Source organism: Diceros bicornis, chromosome 4, assembly GCF_020826845.1.
Source record: "Diceros bicornis minor isolate mBicDic1 chromosome 4, mDicBic1.mat.cur, whole genome shotgun sequence".
In the NCBI taxonomy this organism is placed as follows: Eukaryota; Metazoa; Chordata; class Mammalia; order Perissodactyla; family Rhinocerotidae; genus Diceros; species Diceros bicornis.
In genome coordinates, this window is record NC_080743.1 from 15,203,764 (window position 1) to 15,228,473 (window position 24,710).

The 24,710-nt window shown below is 39.2% G+C and overlaps 1 protein-coding gene and 1 pseudogene across 2 annotated transcripts in view; both read left to right on the plus strand.

Annotated features, from left to right (window-relative positions):
• MIGA1 (mitoguardin 1) overlaps nucleotides 1–24,710 on the plus strand; it is an 83,036-nt gene that overhangs the window by 50,944 nt on the left and 7,382 nt on the right. For both annotated transcript variants that reach the window (XM_058538357.1, XM_058538358.1), the window contains exons 8-12: nucleotides 4,747–4,847; nucleotides 19,744–19,862; nucleotides 20,125–20,197; nucleotides 20,879–20,965; nucleotides 22,616–22,714. In XM_058538357.1, coding sequence (XP_058394340.1) covers nucleotides 4,747–4,847; nucleotides 19,744–19,862; nucleotides 20,125–20,197; nucleotides 20,879–20,965; nucleotides 22,616–22,714 — 479 coding nt within the window. The remainder of the gene's footprint in view (nucleotides 1–4,746; nucleotides 4,848–19,743; nucleotides 19,863–20,124; nucleotides 20,198–20,878; nucleotides 20,966–22,615; nucleotides 22,715–24,710) is intronic.
• On the plus strand, nucleotides 4,868–12,894 carry LOC131405016 (small ribosomal subunit protein uS17-like; annotated as a pseudogene).

Here is a 24,710-nt window from a genome sequence, read left to right on the forward strand (position 1 = left end):
CATCTGTAAGCAAATATATGTTTATTTGGAAATTTAATGTTAACAGATTCCTGTTGCTAGTATGTGAGGATAGTGACACCCACATTCAGAATGCTGTGTATTGTTAATAGGTAGGCTGTCTTGGTTTGGCCAGATTAACCATTGGCCAGATTAACCGTTTGCAAATGTATTTAAACTTTTTCAGCCCTTTAAAATCATTGGGGCCGGCCAGCCCCGTGGCTTAGTGGTTAAGTGCGCACGCTCAGCTACTGGCGGCCCGGGTTCGGATCCCGGGCGCGCACCGACGCACCACTTCTCCGGCCATGCTGAGGCCGCATCCCACGTACAGCAACTAGAAGGATATGCAACTATGACATACAACTATCTACTGGGGCTTTGGGGGAAAAAAATGGAGGAGGATTGGCAATAGATGTTAGCTCAGCGCCAGTCTTCCTCAGCAAAAAGAGGAGGATTAGCATGGATGTTAGCTCAGGGCTGATCTTCCTCACAAAAGAAAAAAAATCATTGGGGCAATTATATTTGACCCTCAAGTAAGCAAAGTAAACATCAGAGACCTAGATCTGATCATTTTTGGCCTTTCAGTGTTTCTTGTTTTTTTTTCTTTTTTTTAATTTTTGTTTATTGTGGTAACATTGGTTTATACCATTGTATAAATTTCAGGTGTACATCATTATACTTCTATTTCTGCATGGACTACATCATGTTCTCATGTTCACCACCCAAATACTGATTACACCCCATCACCACACACATGTGCCTAATTATCCCTTTCGCCCTCCTCCCTCCCCGCTTCCCCTCTGGTAACCACTAATCCAATCTCTGTCTTTATGTGTTTGTTTGTTGTTGTTATTATCTACTACTTAATGAGTGAGATCATACGGTATTTGACCTTTTCCCTCTGACTTATTTCACTTTGCATAATACCCTCAATGTCCATCCATGTTGTCACAAATGGCTGGATTTCGTTGTTTCTTATGGCTGAATAGTATTCCATTGTGTATATATACCACATCTTCTTTATCCAGTCGTCCCTTGATGGGCACTTAGGTTGCTTCCAAATATTGGCTATTGTGAATAACGCTGCAGTGAACACAGGGGTGCATGTATCTTTATGCATTGGTGTTTTCGCGTTCTTTGGATAAATACCCAGCAGTGGAATAGCTGGATCATATGGTAGTTCTATCCTTAAGTTTTTGAGGAATCTCTGTACTGTTTTCCATAGTGGTTGCACCAGTTTGCACTCCCACCAGCGGTGGTGTATGAGAGTTCCCTTCTCTCTACATCCTCTCCAACACTTGTTGTTTCCTGTCTTGTTAATTATAGCCATTCTGACGGGTGTGAGGTGATATCTCATTGTAGTTTTGATTTGCATTTCCCTGATAGTTAATGATGTTGAACATCTTTTCATGTGCCTCTTGGCCATCAGTATATCTTCTTTGGAGAAATGTCTGTTCAGATCTTTTGCCCATTTTTTAATTGGGTTGTTAGTTTTTTTTGTTGTTGAGATGCATGAGTTCTTTTTGGAGATTAAGCCCTCATCAGATGTATGGTTTGCAAATATCTTCTCCCAATTGTTAGGTTGTCTTTTCGTTTTGTTGATGGTTTCCTTTGCTGTGCAGAAGCTTTTTAGTTAGATGTAGTCCCATTTGTTTATTTTTTCTATTGTTTTGTCCTGCCCAGTCAGACATGGTGCCTGAAAATATGTTGCTAAGACCAATGTCGAAGAGCATACTGCCTATGTTTTCTTCTAGAAGTTTCATAGTTTCAGGTCTTACATTCAAGTCTTTAATCCATTTTGAGTTAATTTTTGTGTATGGTGTAGGGTAATGGTCTACTTTCATTTTTTTGCATGTGGCTGTCCAGTTTTCCCAACACCATTTGTTGAAGAGACTTTCCTTTCTCTGTTGTATGTTCTTGGCTCCTTTGTCGAAGAATAGCTGTCCATAGATGTGTGGGTTTATTTCTGGGCTTTCGATTCTATTCCATTGTGTGTCTGTTTTTGTGCCAGCACCATGCTGTTTTGGTCACTATAGCTTTGTAGTATATTTTGAAATCAGGGAGTGTGATACCTCCAGCTTTGTTCTTTTTTCTCAGGATTCCTTTAGCAATTCGGGGTCTTTAGTTGTTCCGTATAAATTTTAGGATTCTTTGTTCTATTTCTATGAAAAATGTTGTTGGAACTTTGATAGGGACTGCATCGAATTTATAGATTGCTTTAGGAAGTATGGACATCTTAACTATGTTAATTCTTCCAATCCAAGAGCACGGAATATCTTTCCAATTCTTTGTGTCTTCTTCAATTTCTTTCAGCAATGTTTTATAGTTTTCAGTGTACAGATCTTTCACCTCTTTGGTTAAGTTTATTCCTAGGTATTTTATTCTTTTTGTTGCAATTGTAAATGGGATTGTATTCTTAATTTCTCTTTCTGCTACTTCGTTGCTAGTGTATAGAAATGCCACTGATTTTTGTATGTTGATTTTGTATTCTGCAACTTTACCGTATTCGTTTATTACTTCTAAAAGTTTTCTGGTGGATTCCTTAGGGTTTTCTATGTATAAAATCACATCATCTGCAAATAGTGACAGTTTCACTTCTTTCCAGTTTGGATCCCTTTTATTTCTTTTTCTTGCCTAATTGCTCTGGCTAGGACTTCCAGTACTATGTTAAATAGGAGTGGTGAGAGTGGGCATCCTTGTCTGGTTCCTGTTCTTAGAGGGATAGCTTTCAGTTTTTCACCATTGAGGATGATATTAGCTGTGGGTTTGTTGTATATGGCCTTTATTATGTTGAGGTACTTTCCTTCTATACCCATTTTATTCAGAGTTTTTATCATAAATGGATGCTGTATCTTGTCAAATGCTTTCTCTGCATCTATTGAGATGATCATGTGATTCTTATTCTTCATTTTATTAATGTGGTGCATCACGTTGATTGATTTGCAGATGTTGAACCATCCTTGCATCCCTGGAATAAATCCCACCTGATCATGGTGTATAATCTTTTTAATGTATTGTTGTATGTGATTTGCTAGTATTTTGTTGAGGATTTTTGCATCGATGTTCATCAGTGATATTGGCCTGTAATTTTCTTTTTTTTGTGTTGTCCTTGTCTGGTTTTGGTATCAGGGTAATGTCAGCTTCGTAGAATGAGTTATGGAGCTTCCCCCGCTCCTCAATTTTTGGAAGAGTTTGAGAAGGATAGGTATTAAGTCTTCTTTGAATGTTTGGTAGAATTCACCAGGGAAGCCATCTGGTCCTGGACTTTTATTTTTGGGGAGGTTTTTGATTGCCGTTTCGATCTCCTTAGTGGTGATTGGTCTATTCAAATTCTCTATTTCTTCTCGATCCAGTTTTGGAAGGTTGTATGATTCTAAGAATTTATCTATTTCTCCCAGATTGTCCTATTTGTTGGCATATAGCTTTTTATAGTATTCTCTTATAATCTTTTGTATTTCTGAGGTGTCCGTTGTAATTTCTCCTCTTTCATTTCTGATTTTACTTATTTGAGCCCTCTCTCTTTTTTTCTTAGTAAGTCTAGCTAAAGGTTTGTCAATTTTGTTTGTCTTTTTAAAGAACCAGCTGTTGGTTTTATTAATTTTTTCTATTGTTTTTTTATTCTCTATTTCATTTATTTGTGCTCTGATTTTTATTATTTCCCTTCTTCTACTGCTTTTGGGCTTTGTTCTTCTTTTTCTAGTTCCTTTAGGTGCATTCTTAGATTGTTTATTTGAGATTTTTCTTGTTTGTTGAGATAGGCCTGTATTGCTATAAACTTCCCGTTTAGAACTGCTTTTGCTGTATCCCATAAATTCTGGCATGTCGTATTTTCATTTTCATTTGTCTCCGGGTATTTTTTGATTTCTCCTTTGATTTCTTCGTTGACCCAGTCGTTGTTCAGTAGCCTTTTGTTTAATCTCCACATATTTGTGGCTTTTCTGATTTTCTTCCTGTAGTTGATTTCCAGTTTCATACCGTTGTGGTCAGAAGAGATGCTTGGTATTATTTCAGTCTTCTTAAATTTATGTTGACTTGTTTTGTGGCCTAATATGTGATCAATCCTGGAGAATGTTCCATGTGCATTTGAAAAGAACGTGTATTCTTTGGTTTTTGGATGGAGTGTTCTGTATATATCTACTAGGTCCATCTGTTTTAGTCTGTCATTTATGGCCTTTCAGTGTTTTAAAGTAGGCCTTAAAGACTGAAGAATTCAGACATATCTTCTTGAATTGTTTTAATTCATCCGCTTATCACAAGTGACTGGCCAGACAACATTTTATGTTAATAATTCATTTAATTCTAATGGAACCTACCAGTTCGCCCAGTTTGGGTAAGGCCACTTGCAACTAAAATTGCTTTGTTTCAAACTACCTGTGGTATATGCTGATTTTACCATGTATGGTAGGTAATCCAACTCTAGTTGTTATATACGATTTTAAGTTTTTATATATTCAAAAGCTTTTTCAGTCTGAAATTAAGTTTAATCCCTTTTTACAGTAAACGTGTCTGCTTTATAGCACTTTCTCCTCTGCTTGGCAGTATTTCAGAGTCAGTCAAGCAATGAACACACTTTGAGAGTCTTGTCAGATTATATCCCATTGATTTGTATTGTTTTCCTTTTAGATTCCAGTAGTCTAAATACTGAAGCAAAAAAAAAAAAAAAGAAAGAAAGAAAACCAACTATAGAATATGAAATATGACAGTGACGAGGAATATCAATTTCTAAACTTTTCATCTTTTATCTTTCAGATAAAGATACAGATATCACCATGAAGGGGAACGTGGATGACTTTGGCCTGCGAGACACCTTGAGCATCGCATCGACTGATTCCTTTGCTTCAGCAGCAGAGGTAGGACATATATGTTCCTAATGAGGATTTCCCATTCTTTTTCAGCTGGAGAAGTACAGTTTTGACATTGTGCTGTAATTCCATTCAGTAGCCATTTATTTAGCATCTACTATGTGGTAGATACCTGGATACAAAGATGAAGATAACATGCACATAAGTTCTTACAAGAGCTTACAGTCTCTTTAGAGAGGTAGACATGTAAACATATACTTTAGGTGGCCGGTTTCATATATTCTGGGTTATGGGTGAGGCATATAAGTATCCTAATGGAAAGCCATTCACCTTACATCTAGAGTTTTAAAAACGTTAAGATTCTTTAGTTATAAATCGTAGTTCTAGATATTTTTTTCCAAGAAAGTGATCGAATAAATAGATTTATATATAAAAATATTCACTGTGGCATTTTAATATTAATGAAAAACTGGAAACAGTCTAATGCCAAATTATGGTTCATCCATAATTTGAAATATTATAATGACATAAACATGTTTCCAATCATTTTTAATGACATGGGAATATATGTTTTGTTTTGTTTTGTTTTGTTGTGAGGAAGATCAGCCCCGAACTAAGATCCCTGCCAATCCTCCTCTTTTTGCTGAGGAAGACCAGCCTTGAGCTAACATCTATTGCCAATCCACCTCCTTTTTTTTCCCCAAAGCCCCAGTAGATAGTTGTATGTCATAGTTGCACATCCTTCTAGTTGCTGTATGTGGGATGCGGCCTCAGCATGGCCAGACAAGCGGTGTGTCGGTGTGCACCCGGGATCCGAACCCGGGCCACCAGTAGCGGAGCGTGCACACTTAACCACTAAGCCACGGGACCGGCCCCACATGGGAATATATGTTAAGTGAAAAGAGTAATATGTAAAGCTTTATAGAGAGTATGATTGTAATTTTGCAATAAGAAAAAACAATAACATGTATGTAGTATATTATGTAAGTATTTAGGCAGAGAAAAAAGGCTAGGTATTAATACCCTAATGTGTAAACTGTGATGATCACTGAATTTTAAATTGATGGGTAATTTGTTTACAATTGACATTTAAATTTTATATCAAAAGAGAATGCTTGCAAAGTGGTCTGTTTATAATTCTTCCTACTTAAAACAGCTTTGAAAATCACGTATGACCAGTTTTATCTTAGCATAATATCATTTTTATGGTAGATTTTAGAGATTAATGCTGTCTTTTTTCACATAAATTACATCTGTAATTGCATCTGTAATTGATGTGTGAATTCATGCTTTGTGTGGAAAGCTTTACGTATTCTAATACCTTGTACCCTAAGCCTTGATTCTGCTTTTTTTAAAGCTGTACTGACCATAGTCTTTCATCCTCTCAAGATTTTTCTGTGTATGTATATTTTAGTTATTGCTTACAGTATCATCTCCTGAATTGTTTACATTTTTCCTTATTTTTTTAAAAATAATTATTCTTCTAATGTTTTTTAATTTATTTTTTTGTGAGGAAGATCAGCTCTGAGCTAACACCCGATGCCAATCCTTCTCTTTTTTGTTGAGGAAGATTGGCCCTGGGCTAACACCCATGCCCATCTTCCTCTGCTTTACATGGGACGCTGCCACAGCATGGCTTGACAAGCAGTGCATTGGTGCGCGCCTGGGATCTGAACCTAGGAACGCCGGGCCGCCGGAGCGGAGCGTGCGCACTTAACCGCTGCGCCACTGGGCTGGCCCCTTTCCTTATATTTTTATACTTGTAAGTTTGCAATAGACAGAATATATTTACTTTTTTTTATGGAAAAGTTATTTCCTCTTCCTTTTACTATTGGATATAGACAGCCTTATTTTTCTGTTCCTTTTTTTTTTGATTTTTTTTTCCAGCTTTATTGAGATCTAATTGACATATAACGTTGTGTGAGTTTAAGGTGTACAATGTGATGATTTTTGGCACACATATATTGTAAAATAATTACCACAGTAATGTTAGTTAACACCTCCATCACGTCACATAATTACCGTTCTTTTTTGTGTGTGTGGTGAGACCATTTAAGATTTACTCTCTTAGCAACTTTGAATTATATACTACAGTACTGTTAACTATAGTTGCTATGCTGTACATTAGATCCCCAGAACTTATTCATCTTCTAACTGGAAGTTTGTACCCTTTCGCCAACATCTCCCTGTTTCCTCCACCCACTAGCCACTGGCAGCCACCATTCTACTCTGTTTCTATGGGTTTGGATTTTTCAGATTCCACATGTAAGTGTTACCATACAGTGTTTGTCTTTCTCTGTCTGACGTATCTTACTTAGCATAATGCCTTCAGAGTCCATTGATATTGTCGCAAATAGCAAGATTTTCTTCTTTCTCATGGGCGAATTATATTCCATTGTATATATATAAATGTATATATATACCACTTCTTCTTTATCCATTCATCCATCGAGGGACCACTTAGGTTGTTTCCAAATATTGGCTATTGTGAACATAGGAGTGCAGATATCTTAAGGTAGTGATTTCATTTCCTTTGGATATGTATCCAGAAGTGGGATTGCTGGATCATGTGGTAGTTCTAGTTTTAATTTTTTGAGGAGCCTCCATGTTGTTTTCCATAGTCACTGTATCAGTTTGCATTCCCACCAACAGTGCACCAGAGTTCCCTTTTCTGTGCATCCTCACCAACACTTCTCTTGTCTTTTTGATAATAGCCATTCTAACAGGTATGAGGTGATATCTCGTGGTTTTGATTTGTGTTTCCCTGGTGATTAGTGATGTTGAGCACTTTTTCATGTACCTGTTGGCCATTTGTGTCTTCTTTGGAAAAATGTCTATTTAGGTCCTCTGTCCATTTTTTAATCAGATTGTTTGTTTTTTTGCTGTTGAGTTGTATAGATTTCTTCTGTATTTTAGATATTAACCGCTAATCAGATAGATGGTTTGCAAACATTTTCTTCCATTCCACAGGTTGCCTTTTCATTTTGTTGATTGTTTCTTTTGCTATGCAGAAGCTTTTTAGTTTGATGTAGTCCCGCTTGTTTATTTTTGCTTTTGTTGTTTGTGCTTTTGATTTCATATCCAAAAAATCATTGCAAGAACAATGTCAAGGAGCTTTTTCCCTGTGTTTTCTTTTAGGAATTTCAGGTCTTATGTTTAAATCTTTAATTCATTTTGAGTTAATTTTTATAAGTAGTGTAAGACAGGGGTCCAATTTCATTCTTCTGCACGTGGCTATCCGGTTTCCCCACCACCATTCATTGAAGAGACTGTGCTTTCCCCATTCAGTATTCTTGGCTCCATTGTCAAATACTGGTTGACCTTGTATGCAAGGGTTTATTTCTGCTCTCGATTCTGTTCCGTTGGTCTATGTGTCTATTTTTTTGCCAGTACCATACCATGTGATTACTATAGCTTCGTAATATAGGTGGAAATCAGGATGTGTGATGCCTCCAGTTTTGTTCTTTCTCAGGATTACTTTGGCTCTTTGGAGTCTTTTGTGGTTCCATACAAATTTTAGGATTGTTTTTTCTATTTCTGTGAAAAATGCTGTTGGAATTTCATAAGGATAGCAATGAATTTATAGACGGCTGTAGGTAGTATGGACATTTTAACAATATTAATTCTTCTGAACCATGAACACGAGATATCTTTCCATTTATTTGTGTCTTCTTCAGTTTCTTCATCAAAGTCTTACAGTTTTCAGTGTACAGATTTTTCACCTCCTAGGTTAAATTTATTCCTAAGTATTTTATTCTTTTTGATGGTATTATAAATGGGATTGCTTTTCTGATTTCTCTTTCTGATAGTTTGTTGTTAGTGTATAGATATGCAACTGGTTTTTATATATCAACTTTGTATCCTGCAACTTTACTGAGTTTAATAATTCTGACAGTTTTTTGGTGGAGTCTTTAGGATTTTCTGTATATAAGCTCATATGAGGTGCAAACAGACACTTTTACTTCTTTCTTTCTGACTTGGGTGCCTTTTCTTTCTCTTTCTTGCCTAATGCTCTGGCTAGGACTTGCAGTACTATGTTGAATAGGAGAGGTGAGAGTGGACATCCTTGTCTTGTTCCTGATCTGAGGGGGAAACAAGCTTTTAGCCTTTCACCATTGAGTGTGATGTCAGCTGTGGGCTTGTCATATATGGCCTTTATTATGTTGAGGTATATTCCTTCTATACCCAATTTGCTGAGAGTTTTTATCATAAAAAGATGTTGTATTTTGTCAAATGCTTTTTATCTTTCTGTTCTGTAGATGGTTAAGTCCTAAATGGTTTGTAAGGAGAAGAATTGCTAGACACTTTGCATTTTTTTCTGCTATGGCCAACAATATACCTAATTGCTCCAAAGTTTCTTTATAACATGCAACTTTAAAAAATATTTTGCCAAGTGTTCATTGTACTTACTTTAAATTTGTTGTTTAAGTTGCAAAGATTTGATAAATTAAAAAAGAATCATTATGGAAAACAAAATAGATGAATACCACAAGAAAGGCTCGATATCTGAGAAACATCCTAGGAATCTTCTAGGGGATAAACGTATGATCTCAGACTGTGACTGTTCCAAGATAAATTCTTTTCTAAGAAATATTTGTTAAATTATTTTTAATTGTATTTGCTATATGCGAAGCATTTAGATTAGGGAAAACTATTTTTATGAAGAAAGTTATTAAGAAAATACGATCAGAACTACTTGGGAAAGTTAAACAGTTTGTGATCATTTGAAAGCTTTATTCAGAATTACCAGAAAGATTTCTTGCCTATTTAGATTAAAACAAGCCCTGGCATAGGCTTTTCTCTAAGCTCAGTCTGTCCTTTGCTCAAGTGATTCACAAAATTTTTTTGTATAAGCTTTGCCAAACATCAATTTGGAACCATAGCCTTTTTTCTCTGAAAAGCCTTTTTTTAAAAAATAGCATTATTGAGATATAATTCACATACTATAAAATTCACTCCTTTAAAGCGTACAATTCAGTGGTTTTTCGTATATTCACAGAGTTGTACAACCAGTACCACTTTCTAATTCCAGAACATTTTTATCACCCCAAAAAGAAACCGCTACCTAGTAGTAATCACTCCCTTTTCTCTCCTAAACGCCCACACCCCCCCCCCCCAGCCCTTGGCAACTACTAATCTACCTTCTGTCTCTATGGATGTGCCTATTTTGGACATTTCATATAAATAGAATCATACAATATCTGATCTTTCGTGTTTGATGTTCTTTCACTTAGCATAATGTTTTCAAGTTCTGAAAAGTCTTTTTATTGTTAGGATACCACTGCATTGAGTACTTTCCTAACTCTCCCATCTGTTAACGAGATTGAACTAATATTGCAGAGAGAGCAATTTTTAGCTGTAGATTCTGTTTTTCTTAGAATTACCACTCTGCACTGTGTGTCTGTATGTGTAATATATAAATTATAAAGTGCTCTTTAAAGAGAAAATTTTATTTCTTATAATTCAGATACCTCTGCTCATTCTCTAAATGGAAGCTTGGTAGGCTTTTGCTATCCCCACCTCTCTGACTTGATAGCACTCAGTTACAGCAATCCACAATAATACACTAATAGTAATATACAAAGTGACAAGGATAACATATAGAATAATCATAATCTGAAAAGGGAGGGCTATATCTACCATTTAAAATTTCTCTCTCTTTTTTTTTTTTGTGAAGATGATCAGCCCTGAGCTAACATCTATGCCAATCCTCCTCTTTTTGCTGAGGAAGACTGGCCCTGGGCTAACATCCGTGCCCATCTCCCTCTACTTTATATGGGACACTGCCACAGCATGGCCCGGCAAGCGGTGCATCGGTGCGCGCCCGGGGTCTGAACCAGGGCCGCCAGCAGCGGAGTGCGCGCACTTAACTGCTATGCCATGGGACCAGCCCCTAAAATTTCTCTTCTATTTCTTGAATTATCTTACTTCCTTTGGGGTCATTTTTGTCTGCTTACCTTGGGCTTTCATTCTTGTGCTGATGGTTTTCTTCTCAAGTGTCAAAGCTTAGTTGGTGACTAGATTGATTTTCTTAGGTGGAGAGTATGGGTTTGTGGAGTTGTTTTATGTTTGTCTCTCCCATGAATAGGTGACCAGGAAGGTCAACTGGGTTCAGTTTACTTCTTTGAGGTGTGTTGATTGGCAGGCTTTTCTTTAGGATGAATGGTCTGGGAATAGCCTAGTAGGCAGGCCACCCGTGGACACAGAATGAAGAAGGCCTCACTCTGGGAGACCCATCACTCACCCTTGAAGACTTACGCTCCCCAGGCAGTCCAAATAATTTTTTTTTTTTGTGAGGAAGATTGGCCCTGAGTTAACACCTGTCGCCAATCTTCCTCTTTTTGCTTGAGGAAGAGTGGCCCTGGGCTAACATCCGTGCGCGTCCTCCTCTATTTTGTATGTGGGATGCCACCACAGCATGGCTTGATGAGTGGTGTAGGTCCATGCCTGAGATCTGAGCGGAGTGCACCGAACTTCACCAGTGCACCACCGGGCCAGCCCCTTAAATATTTTTAAAGAGGAATGTTCCCTGGTTGCAAATTTGTTTTTCTGCAAGCCGTCTTCCTATTCAGAGATAGAGGGAAAGGAGCAGGGAGTAGAATGAGATGTGGGACTACTATAGTTTGGGACACAGACTTTCATTTAACCTCCCATTTTCAATCCCTCTTCTTCAATCCTGCCCTCATACCTGTCGGCTCCAGGCCTGGTGGTCTTTGAGGCTCCCCTTAGCAAATGTTACCCCCTTGCTATATCCCTTCTGGAACCTATTCTGGACTGTCGCCTCCTCTTCTTTCTCAGCTGTCTGCACACTTTCTAATTTTTGGAAATTTGTCTTTATTTTGCTGTTAGTACTGGTTCCACGGTTATATTAGTTATCTTGTAATAAATTACCCAAAACTTAGTGTCTTCAAAAAACAGTGAAATTTAGGTGTGGGCTCAGGGCTGGTGCCAAGGCTGCAGGGCCTTCCCTGGGCCTCAGGGGCACATTCTGGAGAGTTGTACCCTGCGCCCCTGTTTTGGGGTTAATTCCAGGGGTCCTCAATTTCCTAGAGGTTAAGTTGGGCAGAGGGTGCATGTTTTTGCATTAATCTAGGTTAGAGCCTTTTAAATCCTGGGGTCTCCGTACTTGGGGTTTAATGGAGGCTCAAGTGTCTTCGGAGTTATCTTCTTAAAATTCAAGGTTTATGGGGTAGTTTTCTGGAGGTCTTGGGCCTTAGAGTTAGTTCTGTGAGAACTGAGTCCTAAAGGCTAATCCAGGGAGCCTCTCGTTTTGGTATTTAATTCTGAAGCCACGTATGTTAGACGAAGAGTGACTCCTGGACTGAGCATGCCTACCAAAAGCAATTGACCGTCTTGCAGAATAAGAAGAGGCTCCTGCTTGGAGGAACTGGCAAGGAGAAGCTCCTGCAATACTGCAGGAGCATCGATCTGGGCTTCAAGATTCCCAAGGAAGCCATTGAGGGCACCTACATTGACAAGAAACGGCTGTTTACTGGTAGTTTCTCCATCCGAGGGTGATCTTGTCTGGCATGGTGACCAAGATGAAGATGCAGAGGACCGTTGTCATCTGCAGAGACGACCTCTACTACATCCAAAAGTGCAGCCGCTTTGGGAAATGCCATAAGAACATGTCCATGCACCTGCGCCTCTGCTTCAGGAACATCCAGATCAGTGATGTCATCACAGTGGGCAAGTGCCGGCCCCTAAGCAAGACCATGTGCTTCAACATGCTCAAGGTCACCAAGGCTGCTGGCCCCAAGAAGCAATTCCAGAAGTTCTGAGACGGGACACCTGCCCTCTCCCCCAAACAAAATAAAGTTATTTTCCTATTCAAAAACAACAACAGAGGGCCGGCCCAGTGGCACAGGCAGTTAAGTGTGCACGCTCCACTGCGGTGGCCTGGGGTTCACCAGTTCGGATCCCGGGTGCGCACGATGCACTGCTTGGCAAGCCATGCTGTGGCGGCGTCCCATATAAAAGTGGAGGAAGATGGGCTCAGCTGTTAGCCCAGGGCCAGTCTTCCTCAGCAAAAAAAAGAGGAGGATTGGCAGATGTTAGCACAGGGCTGATCTCCTCACCAAAAAAAAAAAAAAAAAAAAAGGAGAAAAACAACAACAGTAAACGTTTATTATACCATTGTTTCTGAGGGTCAAGAATTTGGAAGTGGCTTATCTGGGTGGTTCTGGCTTAAGGTCTTCTGTGCAGTTGTAGTCATCTGAAGGCTTGACTGGAGCTGGAGAATGTGCTCCCAAGACAGCTCACTTACACAAATGGCGTGTTGGTGCTACCTGTTGAGAGAAAACCTAAGTTGCTTAGCACGTGGACTTTTCTCTCTCTTTTTTTTTTTTTGTGAGGAAGATCAGCCCAGAGCTAACATCCATGCCAATCCTCCTCTTTTTGCTCAGGATGACTGGCCCTGGGCTAACATCCATGCCCATCTTCTTCCACTTTATGTGGGACGCTGCCAGAGCATGGCCTGACAAGCTGTGCCTTGGTGCGCGCCCGGGATCCGAACCCAGGCCGCCAGCAGCGGAGCCTGAGCACTTAACCACTACGCCACAGGGCCGGCCCCCCACATGGACTTTTCTATAGGCCTGCTTGAGTGTCTTCGCAACCTGACACCTGGCTTCCCCCAGAGGAAGTGAGCCAAGAGAAAGCAAGATGGAAGCAGTAGTGACTATTACGTTCTAGCCTCAGAAATCACACTCCATCATTTCTACAGTATGCTGTGGGTTACACAGGTTAGCCCTATTCAGTGTGGAATAAGGTATGATTACCAGGAAGGGAGAATCATTGAGGGCCATTTTGGAGGGTGGTTATTGTGGATTTATTTCCTTTTTTATTTCTTTTCTATTAGTGAGATAGGAAATAGAGTTAGCCTGCTTTCTTGGACTATAAGTCCTATTTGAAATTTTAGGTGGTTGATTTGAAAGGAAAATGTAAACATGTGAAAAATAGTCCATAGTAAAATGGAACTTAGCCTGTTTCATGACCCAACTTATAATAGTTTTGGAATGGTACACATTTCTTTCATGGTTGTTTAGAACCTGTAGAAAACATCACTTCACATTCAGCAGTCATTGGCTGCCAAGGAAGATGCGGCCCAGTCCCTCTTGCACCTCATGGAGGGCGAGGGAGAGGTAATTTGGGATGTTTGAAATCTTCAGCCAATCCCAAAACATTGCTTTCATTGGTTGCTTCATTGATGGGTTTTATCTATTTTGTCTGTTTTTGTTGTTGCTGGTGTCGTTATTGATGTATTTGATTTCTTATTTGGTCATTTTTATGGTACTTGTGGACTACAGGAGATAACTGATAAGGCAGGATCGTGCTTTGGTGTTAACCAATGTAGTATTACTTTACCTTTTGAAAATATTAAAATGAGTTTTTTTTTTTAATTTTATTTATTTAGTTATTTTTTCCCCCAAAACCCCAGTAGATAGTTGTATGTCATAGTTGTACATCCTTCTAGTTGCTGTATGTGGGACGTGGCCTCAGCATGGCCAGAGAAGTGGTGCGTCGGTGCATGCCTGGGATCCGAACCTGTGCCGCCAGCAGCGGAGCGCGTGCACTTAACCACTAAGCCACAGGGCCGGCCCTAAAATGAGTTTTTGAAATGTGCCCTTTTGGAGGAAGAATAATTTAGAAATAAAGGACATTTCAAGTTTCAGCTAGCAAAAAAAAGAATTTTTTTTCATGGTACATTGCACGTTTCCGTATGCTGGAATTAAACTGTTACTAACCTCTGCTTCTGAAGTAACATCTCAGCTCTAGTAAAATGTTAATCTTTTTCTGAAACGTTTCCAAAAATTTTTGGAAATTTTGTCAAAAAATTCTTCCTGTTAGATATATTCTTTTTTGTGTGTGTGTGTGAGGAGATCAGCCCTGTGCTAACATCTGCCAATCCTCCTCTTTTTTTGCTGAGGAAGACTGGCCCTGGGCTAATGCCCGTGCCCATCTTCCTCCACTTTATACGGGACGCCGGCACAGCATGGCTTGACAAGCAGCCCAGGGTCCGAACCGGCAAACCCTGGGCTGCCCCAGCGGAGAGCGCGCACTTAACTGCTTGCGCCACCAGGCCGGCCCCAGATAGATATATTCTAAAATGAGAATTTAAGCCATCATTTTATTGATTTGATTTTTGCTTTAAAAAAATTAAGATTAATGATTTAAATAAATGTTTCTGAGTTGTCATTGTCTCTTAGGAAGAGTTGATGATAGTGTTAGCTAGTATCAAATCTTCAATGTGATATATTTTCACAGCTGCAAGCCTATTTTAAGAGACTTATTTAAATGATCACTTTGGCCAAACCAACAAATAAGCGAGGTAGACCAATAAATCAAGACTTGACTTTGGAATCTCTCATTGTTGGATTTGTTCATTTCTTATTAGTATAAATTATTTTAAGAAGAGTTTAATTGGAGCCCCAGTTTCCTCCTTAGGATTTTTCTCTACTGGTAGGTGTGCATAGATCCTATTTGTTTTGATAGTGGTACAGAACTTTAAACTATTTAATAGCTAAAGAATTTCTAAGTTATTTTTAAACCTGTTAGTTGTTTTTTTTTTTTTTTTTTTGGTGAGGAAGACCAGCCCTGAGCTAACATCCATTGCCAATCCTGCTCTTTTTGCTGAGCAAGACTGGCCCTGGGCTAACATCCTTGCCCATCTCTCTCTACTTTATATGGGACGCTGCCACAGCATGGCTTGAGAAGCTGTGTGTCAGTGCACGCCTGGGATCCGAACCTACGAACCCTGGGCCACTGAAGCAGAGCACGTGCACTTAACCACTGCGCCACCGGGCTGTCCCCCGTTAGGTTTTTTTTTTTTTTTTTTTTAACATCAAAAACACTTTGCCTTTAACGTAATATATTTTCCTTAAAATATGAGGGGAAATATTACTTAATACAGAGAATATATGGTGTCAGATATTGTCATTTCTGTTTATCTTTTTCTGTTTTTTTTTTGCATCTGGTATAATAGATATATTTATACTATCCTAAATATTGCTGATGCTTAAACTCCTTCCCCCTTGGCTTTTTGGATAAGGCTGATAGGGGAGTGTATAGTTCGATATTTAAGAGTATAAGTTCTGGAATAAATGCCTGGGTTTACAGTCTACCATTTAGTTGTGGTGCTTGGGGCAAGTTCCTGCTCATGTAAATCTCTGTTTCTTTATCTATAAAATGTGGATAATAATAGTACCTGCTTTATCAGTTGTTGTAAAGATTCAATGAGATGATCAAGTTAAAGCATTTAGCACAGCACTGGGTGCATATAAAGTACACTGAGAAATACTTCCAGAATAGTAGAGTAAGAATCTCCTCCACAAAAGCAATGAAAACACTGGCAAAAAATTGCCAAATTCAAAATTTTTAGAACTCTGAAAATTAATGACAGACTTGCAAAAATTCAAGGAGCATTTATTCAAGAAAATGGCTGACTCTCCATAAGAATAGTGAACTTTGTGGATTTTTTTTTATTCATGTCATAATAGCTTATAACATTGTGAACTTTTAGTTGTACATTATTGTTTGTCAGTCACCGTATACATGCCTCCTTTCACCCCTTGTGCCCACTCTCCAACCCCCTTCCCCCTGGTAACTACTGAACTGTTCTCTCTGTCCGTGTATTAGTTTATCTTCCACATATGAGTGAAATCATGCAGTGTTTGTTTTTCTCTGTCTGGCTTATTTTGCTTAACATGATGCCCTCCAGGTCCATCCATGTGGCTGCCAAATGGGACGATTTTGTCTTTTTTTTTATTTTGGCTGAGTAGTATTCCATTGTATATATATACCACGTCTTCTTTATCCAGTCATCAGTCGAGGGACACTTGGGTTGCTTCCACTTCTTGGCTATAGTGAATAATGCTGCAGTGAACACAGGGGTGCATAAGCCTCTTTGGATTGTTGATTTCAGGTTCTTTGGATAAATACCCAGTAGTGGGATAGCTGGATCATAAGGTATTTCTATTTTTAATTTTTTGAGGCATCTCCATACTGTTTTCCCTAGAGGCTGCACCAGTTTGCGTTCCCACCAGCAGTGAATGAGGCTTCGCTTTTCTCCACAACCTCTCCAATATTTGTTATTTTTTGTCTTGGTGATTATGGCCATTTTAATGGGTGTAACGTGATATCTTAGTGTAGTTTTTTTTTTTTTTTTTATAATTTTTTTTATTTATTTATTTTTCCCCCAAAGCCCCAGTAGATAGTTGTATGTCATAGCTGCCCATCCTTCTAGTTGCTGTATGTGGGACGTGGCCTCAGCATGGCCGGAGAAGTGGTGCGTTGGTGCGCACCCAGGATCCGAACCCAGGCCGCCAGCAGTAGAGTGCGCGCACTTAACCGCTAAGCCACGGGGCCGGCCCTCTTAGTGTACTTTTGATTTGCATTTCCCTGATGATCAGTGATGTTGAACATCTTTTTATGTGCCTATTGGCCATCTGTATATCTTCCTTGGAAAAATGTCTTGAACTTTATGGATTTTTAACTTGCTCTGTTCCTATCCTCCTCTCCACAGTAGCCTTGAAAACCTACAACCTCACAATCATGATAACTGTGAAAACCAGGGGCCTGACAGCCACCAGACGAAACTTAATGGCTTTGAAGCTTCCCCCAAAGCCCCATCCCTAGAGACTTGTCACTCTTTGACCTGTATGGCAGCTCCCTGCAAAGCTCCATTCTCAGGACTTGTCTGTATGTGACTTGACTTAGAGCTTGCTCTGTGTGAAAAGTTTTATCCCTAGGGCCTTTATTGAAAACCATCAGTGACAGTTGTTCAACATCGCAGCTGCCTGAGGTGGTGATACCAGTTAGGGCTAATAAGAGATCGACCAAAAAACTTAAAAGGAGGGGCCAGTCCAGTGGCGTAGCGGTTAAGTTTGCACGCTCTGCTTTGGCAGCCCGGGGTTTCAGGTTTGGATCCTGGGCACGGACCTATGCACCGCTCATCAAGCCATGCTGTGGCGGCATCCCATATAAAGTAGAGGAAGATGGGCATGGATGTTAGCCCAGGGCCAGTCTTCCTCAGCAAAAAAGAGGAAGATTGGCAACAGATGTTAGCTCAGGGTTAATCTTCACACACACACACAAAAAAACTTAAAAGGAAAAATTGGGCAGTGAGATCTTAATAGGGGGCTTTGAAAAGCTCCAACATATTCCTGGGAATCTAGAAGGCCACAAGCATATGCAAGGCTATGCATCTGTACAGGAAAGACCTTAGAAGTCCCTAACCCCTCACCTCTGGCTGACCTTGATGTTCTGCACAAGCAGGAAGTAAATGTTAAGGCAGACAAAAGAAAAAAATGATTAATTGGAATTTATCAAAAGTAAAAACTTTTGTGCTTCAAAGAATACCAGCAACAAAGTGAAAAGACAGCAGAATGGGAGAAAATATTTGTAAATCCTGTATCTGACAAAGGACTTATATCCAGAATATGTAAAAAACTTTGACAACTGAACAATAAATGGCCAAATAACCCAGTTTAAAAATAGACAAAGGATCTGAGTAGATGTTGCTCCAAAGAAGACATGCAAGGGCCAATAAGGAGATGAAAGATGCTGGACATCATTAGTCATTAGGGAAATTAAACCGCTTCACACCCACTAGGGTGGCTATAGTGAAAAAGACGGACAATAACAATTGTTGGCAGGGGTGTGGAGAAATTTGCATCATCATAGGGTTGCTAGTGAGAATGAACAATGGTGCAGCCAGTTTACAAAACAGTTTGGCAGTTCCTCAAAAAGTTAAACATTAGAATTACCATCTGATCCTTTCATTCTTAGGTGTGTACTTAAGAGAACTGAAAACATAAAAAATGTGTACACAAATGTTCAGAGCAGCCTTTATTCATGATAGCCAAAAAGTGGAAATACCCCAAATGTCTGTCAGTTGAGGAACAGATAAACAAAATATGGTATGTCCATACAAGTCAGCCATAAAAAAGAATGAAGTACTGATACATACTACATCATAGAAGAACCTTGAAAACATCATGCTAAGTGAAAGAAGCCCAACGCAAAAGGCCGTATATTGTTTGATTCCGTTTATATGAAGTTTCCACAGTGGGAAACTCCGTAGAGACTGAAAGTAGATTAGTGGTTTCCAGGGGCTGGACGGAATGGGGAGTGGGGAGTGACTGCCAATGGGCAGGGGGTTTCTTGTTAGGGTGGTAAAAATATTCTGGAATTAGAAAGTGGTGCTAATTGCACAACCCAGTGAATATACTAAAGACCACTCAATTGTACACTTAAAAGGGTGAAGTTTATGGCATATGAATTATATCTCAATAAAGCTGCCGTTAGAAAACAAAAAACCCCTACAGCATGCCATTTAAATGGATCACCTGGTGTTGGAAAATAAAATTAAAGTTTTCTTGCTTAGTTGGCTGGTCTGTAGTGTTTACAGTTGTTGTTTTTTAATGAACTGTCAGAAGACTGGAATTTTGTTTGTAGCCAGAGGTGCATTACTATTTTTTAGTTATACAAAGGTTAGTCAAGGCTACATATAAGAAAAATTTCCTTAGAATTAGCCAAATTGAGATTTATGTCAGTATGTTTGTAGAAAGTTTTACTTCATTTTCAATGTTGAATTATAATACTTTTAACCATTCTTTGGATGATAAAATACTCTTTTTTTTCAGTGCTTCATCTTCAGTTATTCTTGGTGGTGAACTATAAGATACCGCTTTTCTGTGCACTCTATGGATTTAAGTAGTTGGATTAAAAATGAACTAGGCTTGTTATAAAGTTTTACTCTTTTTTATGACTGAATTTTGATCTTACGAGCTGAATTCAGAGCTTAGTAGCTGTAAAATCTTATTGAATGATTTTTATGCTTTAATCAAATTGAGTATATTTTGGTGTTAGCAAGATCCTATTTTCTATCTTTTATGGCTTTTCTTCTCGTATCAGTGTAGTCTGTTTTAACCCACTGTATTCTTAGCTTGCAGAACACAGAGAAGGTCGGCACACCTACAGCCTGGAGTCTCTTTGCCACTGTCCTTTTTATGAAGAAGCCATGCATTTAGTCGAAGAAGGAAAAATTTACTCAAGAGTGCTTAGGTACCGTTCAGTTTTGCTTATGTTTATGAAAAATATTAAGGTGCAGTTGCTATGCTTGTATGATATTTATTAAAAATGTTTATGAGAATAGGGGGAAATGTGTTTTTAGGCTCAAAAATAATTTTTTTTACATGTTTTGTCAGTATTGAAAAGACATGTGTTTTGTATTAAGGTCCTGAGGTTCAGCCCTGTTTGAGTCTGGAGTTGTAGTCGGCTTGACCTTGAATGCAGTTTAACAGTTGTCTCCCTGTTTATTACGTAGAACTGAGATGTTGGAGTGCCTAGGAGACAGTGATTTTCTTGCCAAACTTCACTGTATTCGACAGGCTTTTCAGGTATTTTTTTTAACATTAAGTGACTTCACCCAGCCACTCACCCCCACCCTCATGCTGTAGAGTCCAGCTGCGTATAAACAGGACAGCTCTTTGCTCTTTATTATCCTTGTTCCTAATGGCAAATATCAAGTCTACTGAGTTTATTCTTCCTGCCTGCTGTTTCCCCTCATTTTTCTTCATTTATCATTGTCCTCTCCCATAGCTTCCCAGGCCCGCCATACTTTGTCAAAACAGGATATTTTGATGCTGGAGATGTATACAAATGGTTGCTTAAAATAAAAATCCTCTTTCTTCTTATTATGTGTGTTCTAGATTGTTTTTTATTTGAATCACTTGTAAAATCATTGCTTTCCTAAAATGAAATAAGGTCGTTTAACAACAAAATTATCTTTATTTTCCCATGTTTTGGGGCTACGTAATATTTATTTTGGACTTTCTAATATTGAACAGAATTTAAATTCAGATTTATCTCCCTTTAATCTTTTTTGATTATAAGTTTTAAGAACTCTTTATTTTAGTAAATTAGGACTTTCTCTGTGCTCTGCCTGCTGAAGTAGTGCCACATACAAGGCATTGACAGGATCAGGGGTATTTGTGCACAGATGTGCTATCAAGTCAGATGTCCATTCAAATTAATTATTGGTCCCTTTTTTCTTTGTTTGGGGATGGGTATTTTTTCAGGTAATTCTTTCAGAAACTGCCAACAGGATATTTCTTGCTGAGAGTGGAAGGAAAATTTTATCAGCATTAATTGTGAAAGCTCGAAAGGTAAACTTGTTTTATTGGCAAGTTTTTTGTTGTTGTTTTAGATGAACTGAAGGTTAAAATGCATTAAATTTTTAATAGAAGAAAAAGTTTTTGTAGATAGTTGCAAAAGTTCACATATTAAAAACAAATAACCCAAAGAGCATTGATTTAACGTGGGTTGATTTATTTTCTATGTATACAGTCCACACTATTTTGATCAAATTGTTTCTCATAATTTATTCCCAATTTGCCATAAAGTCTGTGAATGTCATGGTGAGAATCATGATTAGATCTGCTACTACAACCACCACTATTATTATTTCTAATACCTCTTCTCTCACCTCCCTCAATCCTATTTGGTAAGAAGGTTTCAGGAAATAGTATAGATGTCAGAAATCTGGAAATACAAATTGAGCTGCTGCTTCCTCATCTTCTGAATGAGGCAGAAGCAATGACAAGAACTTCAGTAAGACTGTAAGGATCCACTTTCCTCTATGCCAGGTTGTCCAGATGATGAGAAAAAACAAAATAAAACAGGCCTTCCCTGAGCCATTTGAACACCTGGTTTTCAGACCCAATCCCTTTGAACCTCAATTCCCTCATTTGTGTAACAGAATTACAGTCATGTGCTGCATGGTAATGTTTTGGTCAACGATGGACTGCGTATATGATGGAGGTCCCATAAAATTATGGGACCATAATCTACACCATATAGGCTAGGTTTGTAGTAGGCTATACTATCCAGGTTTGTATAAGTACACTCTGATGTTCCCACAATGACAAAATTGCCTAATGATGCATTTCTCAGAACGTATCCCTATTAAGTGATGCATGACTGTATGTTTATGGTACCCTATTTCAAAGAGTTCTTATGATAAATAAATGATAAGAAAACTAATTTTTTTAAAAGTGAAAAATAAATGTAAGGTGATATTAACTACTTGCAATTCCCAAGGTAAATCTTATGTTGCTGTCTTGGCCTTCCCATGGCAGATAAACCCAGTGATTTGAACTAGAGTTCATCCAGAAGGAGTAGCATTGCATCAGAAGCATCACATAGTATCTGCTCTAACCAAGTTTTCATCTTAAGGACTGACCTAAATAGGCAAACAAATCTGAGTAGTAAGAGGTTTGCTTATGACATTTTACTGATGTTCTTTTTTTTTTTTTGGTGAGGAAGATCAGCCCTGAGCTAACGTCCGTGCTAATCCTCCTCTTTTTGCTGAGGAAGACTGGCTCTGAGCTAACATCTATTGCCAATCTTCCTCCTTTTTTTTTTCCCCCCAAAGCCCCAGTAGATAGTTGTATGTCACAGTTGCACATCCCTCTAGTTGCTGTATGTGGGACGTGGCCTCAGCATGGCCGGAGAAGCGGTGCATCAGTGCATGCCCGGGATCCGAACCCGGGTCGCCAGTAGCGGAGTGCGCGCACTTAACCGCTAAGCCACGGGGCCAGCCCTTACTAATGTTCTTAGTCTTGGCTTCTGCAAAATGTTGGAACAGCAAAGTATTAAACCAAATGAATATGGCATACCTTGAAAGTGTATTTTAATTCAGTTATCTAATAGAATGAAGATCTAACAAACTTTCTTGAAGAGTATTTCACTTACTTTGTAGGCTTGAGTCTTGTTATAAAGTTGAGTTTAGAATTAAAGTGTGTTTTCTTTTGCAGAATCCAAAGAAGTTTGAAGATGTTTTTGATGAAATGATCTATTTTTTAGAGCAGACTGATCACTGGGATAGTACTGAAATGGAACTTGCTGCTAGAGGAGTAAGTTCAAATTTTTATAATGTTTATTTCCCTTAATTATTTACCATAATATTTACATAATTTGAGAACACTGTGTCCTTGTCCTTGTTAAATGACAGTAAACCCAATTGTGTGGTGGTAGTTATGACAGAGTCATAAACAATAGCAACCACAGTCTTTATGCATTAGAGCAACAGTTGAAAATCATTGTTTTTTAAAAAGCCTTTCCTTCTTCCCTTCCTCCCTCCCTTCCTTCCATGAGCAAAGCCCTAGCAGGGCAGTAATGGTGGCCTGGGCAAGGGCGGTTTTGTATGGGACAACGGGCAACTCATTGGGGCCAACGGATTGGCTGCCTTCACAGGATTGAACAAGTAATTAAATATATTGAGAATTATCAGAGCTAGGTTTCTCACTGTTAGAGAAGGGAGGTATAAAAAGCTAGGCTTGGAACTGGAGCTGACAGTGTAAAGTCATAGTTTACGATATATAGACATAGAAATAAATATAAAAGTTTGCATATACATAAACATACATATGCTTCCTAGCTCTGTTCACTCAGAGGGTTTGCGAGCAACAAGACCTCAAAAGAAATTACTCCTAGCAACAGATCTTGGCTTCTAAGGACCACTCTCCACTAAAAGGAACTGGGACTCCTTGGAAAAATGGCTGATTTCAGCACTGGGATAGGGAAAGTACATGATGAGCCTGGAACAATTTTGTAGTAAGAGCAGGTTAAAGAAGGTGTTTGCAAGGGGCTGAAAGGCTTTCTAGGCAGAGAAAACAGTAGGTACAGAGAGATCGAGGCATAATCTTTCCTTCTCTTGTGTTCCCTCACTCTGTGAAGGAACCAGCATCCATTCAGTTGTGCAGACTGGAAACCTGGACTCATCCTTTGGACCTCCCTGGTCCTCGCCTACTTTATCATATTCATCTCTAAGTTTTGTCAATTTTAACTCCTAAATATCTTTCAGTTTCTTCAACTTTCCTCTCTTTCTGCCAGCCCCTCATGGTCTGAGTAACTATCCTCATTCCCTGGACTACCTCAGGGTCTTTGCATTCCCTGGTTCCTTGCCTGCTCCTCCCCTCCCACGTTCACTCTTTCTCCTCTCCATTCCACTCTCCACATTGTTGCCAAAATGGTCTTTTTTTTTTTAATTAATTAATTAATTTTTTTTTTGTGAGGAAGATCAGCCCTGAGCTAACATCCATGCTAATCCTCCTCTTTTTGCTGAGGAAGACTGGCTCTGAGCTAACATCTATTGCCAATCCTCCTCCCTTGTTTTCCCCAAAGCCCCAGTAGATAGTTGTATGTCATAGTTGCACATCCTTTTAGTTGCTGTATGTGGGACGCGGCCTCAGCATGGCCGGAGAAGCGGTGCGTCGGTGCGCGCCCGGGATCTGAACCCAGGCCGCCAGTAGTGGAGCATGTGCACTTAACTGCCAAGCCACGGGGCCGGCCCCAAAATGGTCTTTAAAAAATACAAATCTGATCATCCATCTCCCTTCCACCACTACCCCCGCAAAATACCGTGCGGATAAAGTCCAAAATCATTAACATGGGCCATGAACTCTGCAGGAGCTGGCCCTTGCTCCTTGTCTCCAGCCACGTGCCCGTGTCTCTGCCCTAGAGAGCTACAGCACACTCGCAGTGGTTTGCTTTGACTTGACACCACTGTGCTCCTTCTTGCCTTAACAACTTGACAGGTATTTCCTGTATCTTGACAGGAATGCCCCCCTCCCTGAAGAAAGCCCTCTCTGACATCTAGTCTAGGTTAGAATCTCCATCGTAAGCTCTCCCAGTACCATTTACCGGGCTTATCACAGTTTGTGCATGTGTATTTGTGGGATTATTTGTTGTTGTCTGTTTTCCCCGCTGAACTCTAAGCATCTAGTTGACTTACTGTAGAAGTCTGAGCACCTGTTCAGAACGTGTTACAACACAGTCTACGTGAATGGATGAAGGAGCAAGAGGTTCATGATGTGGGGAAGACAGGCGGGTGTACCAGGTGCCAGGTGA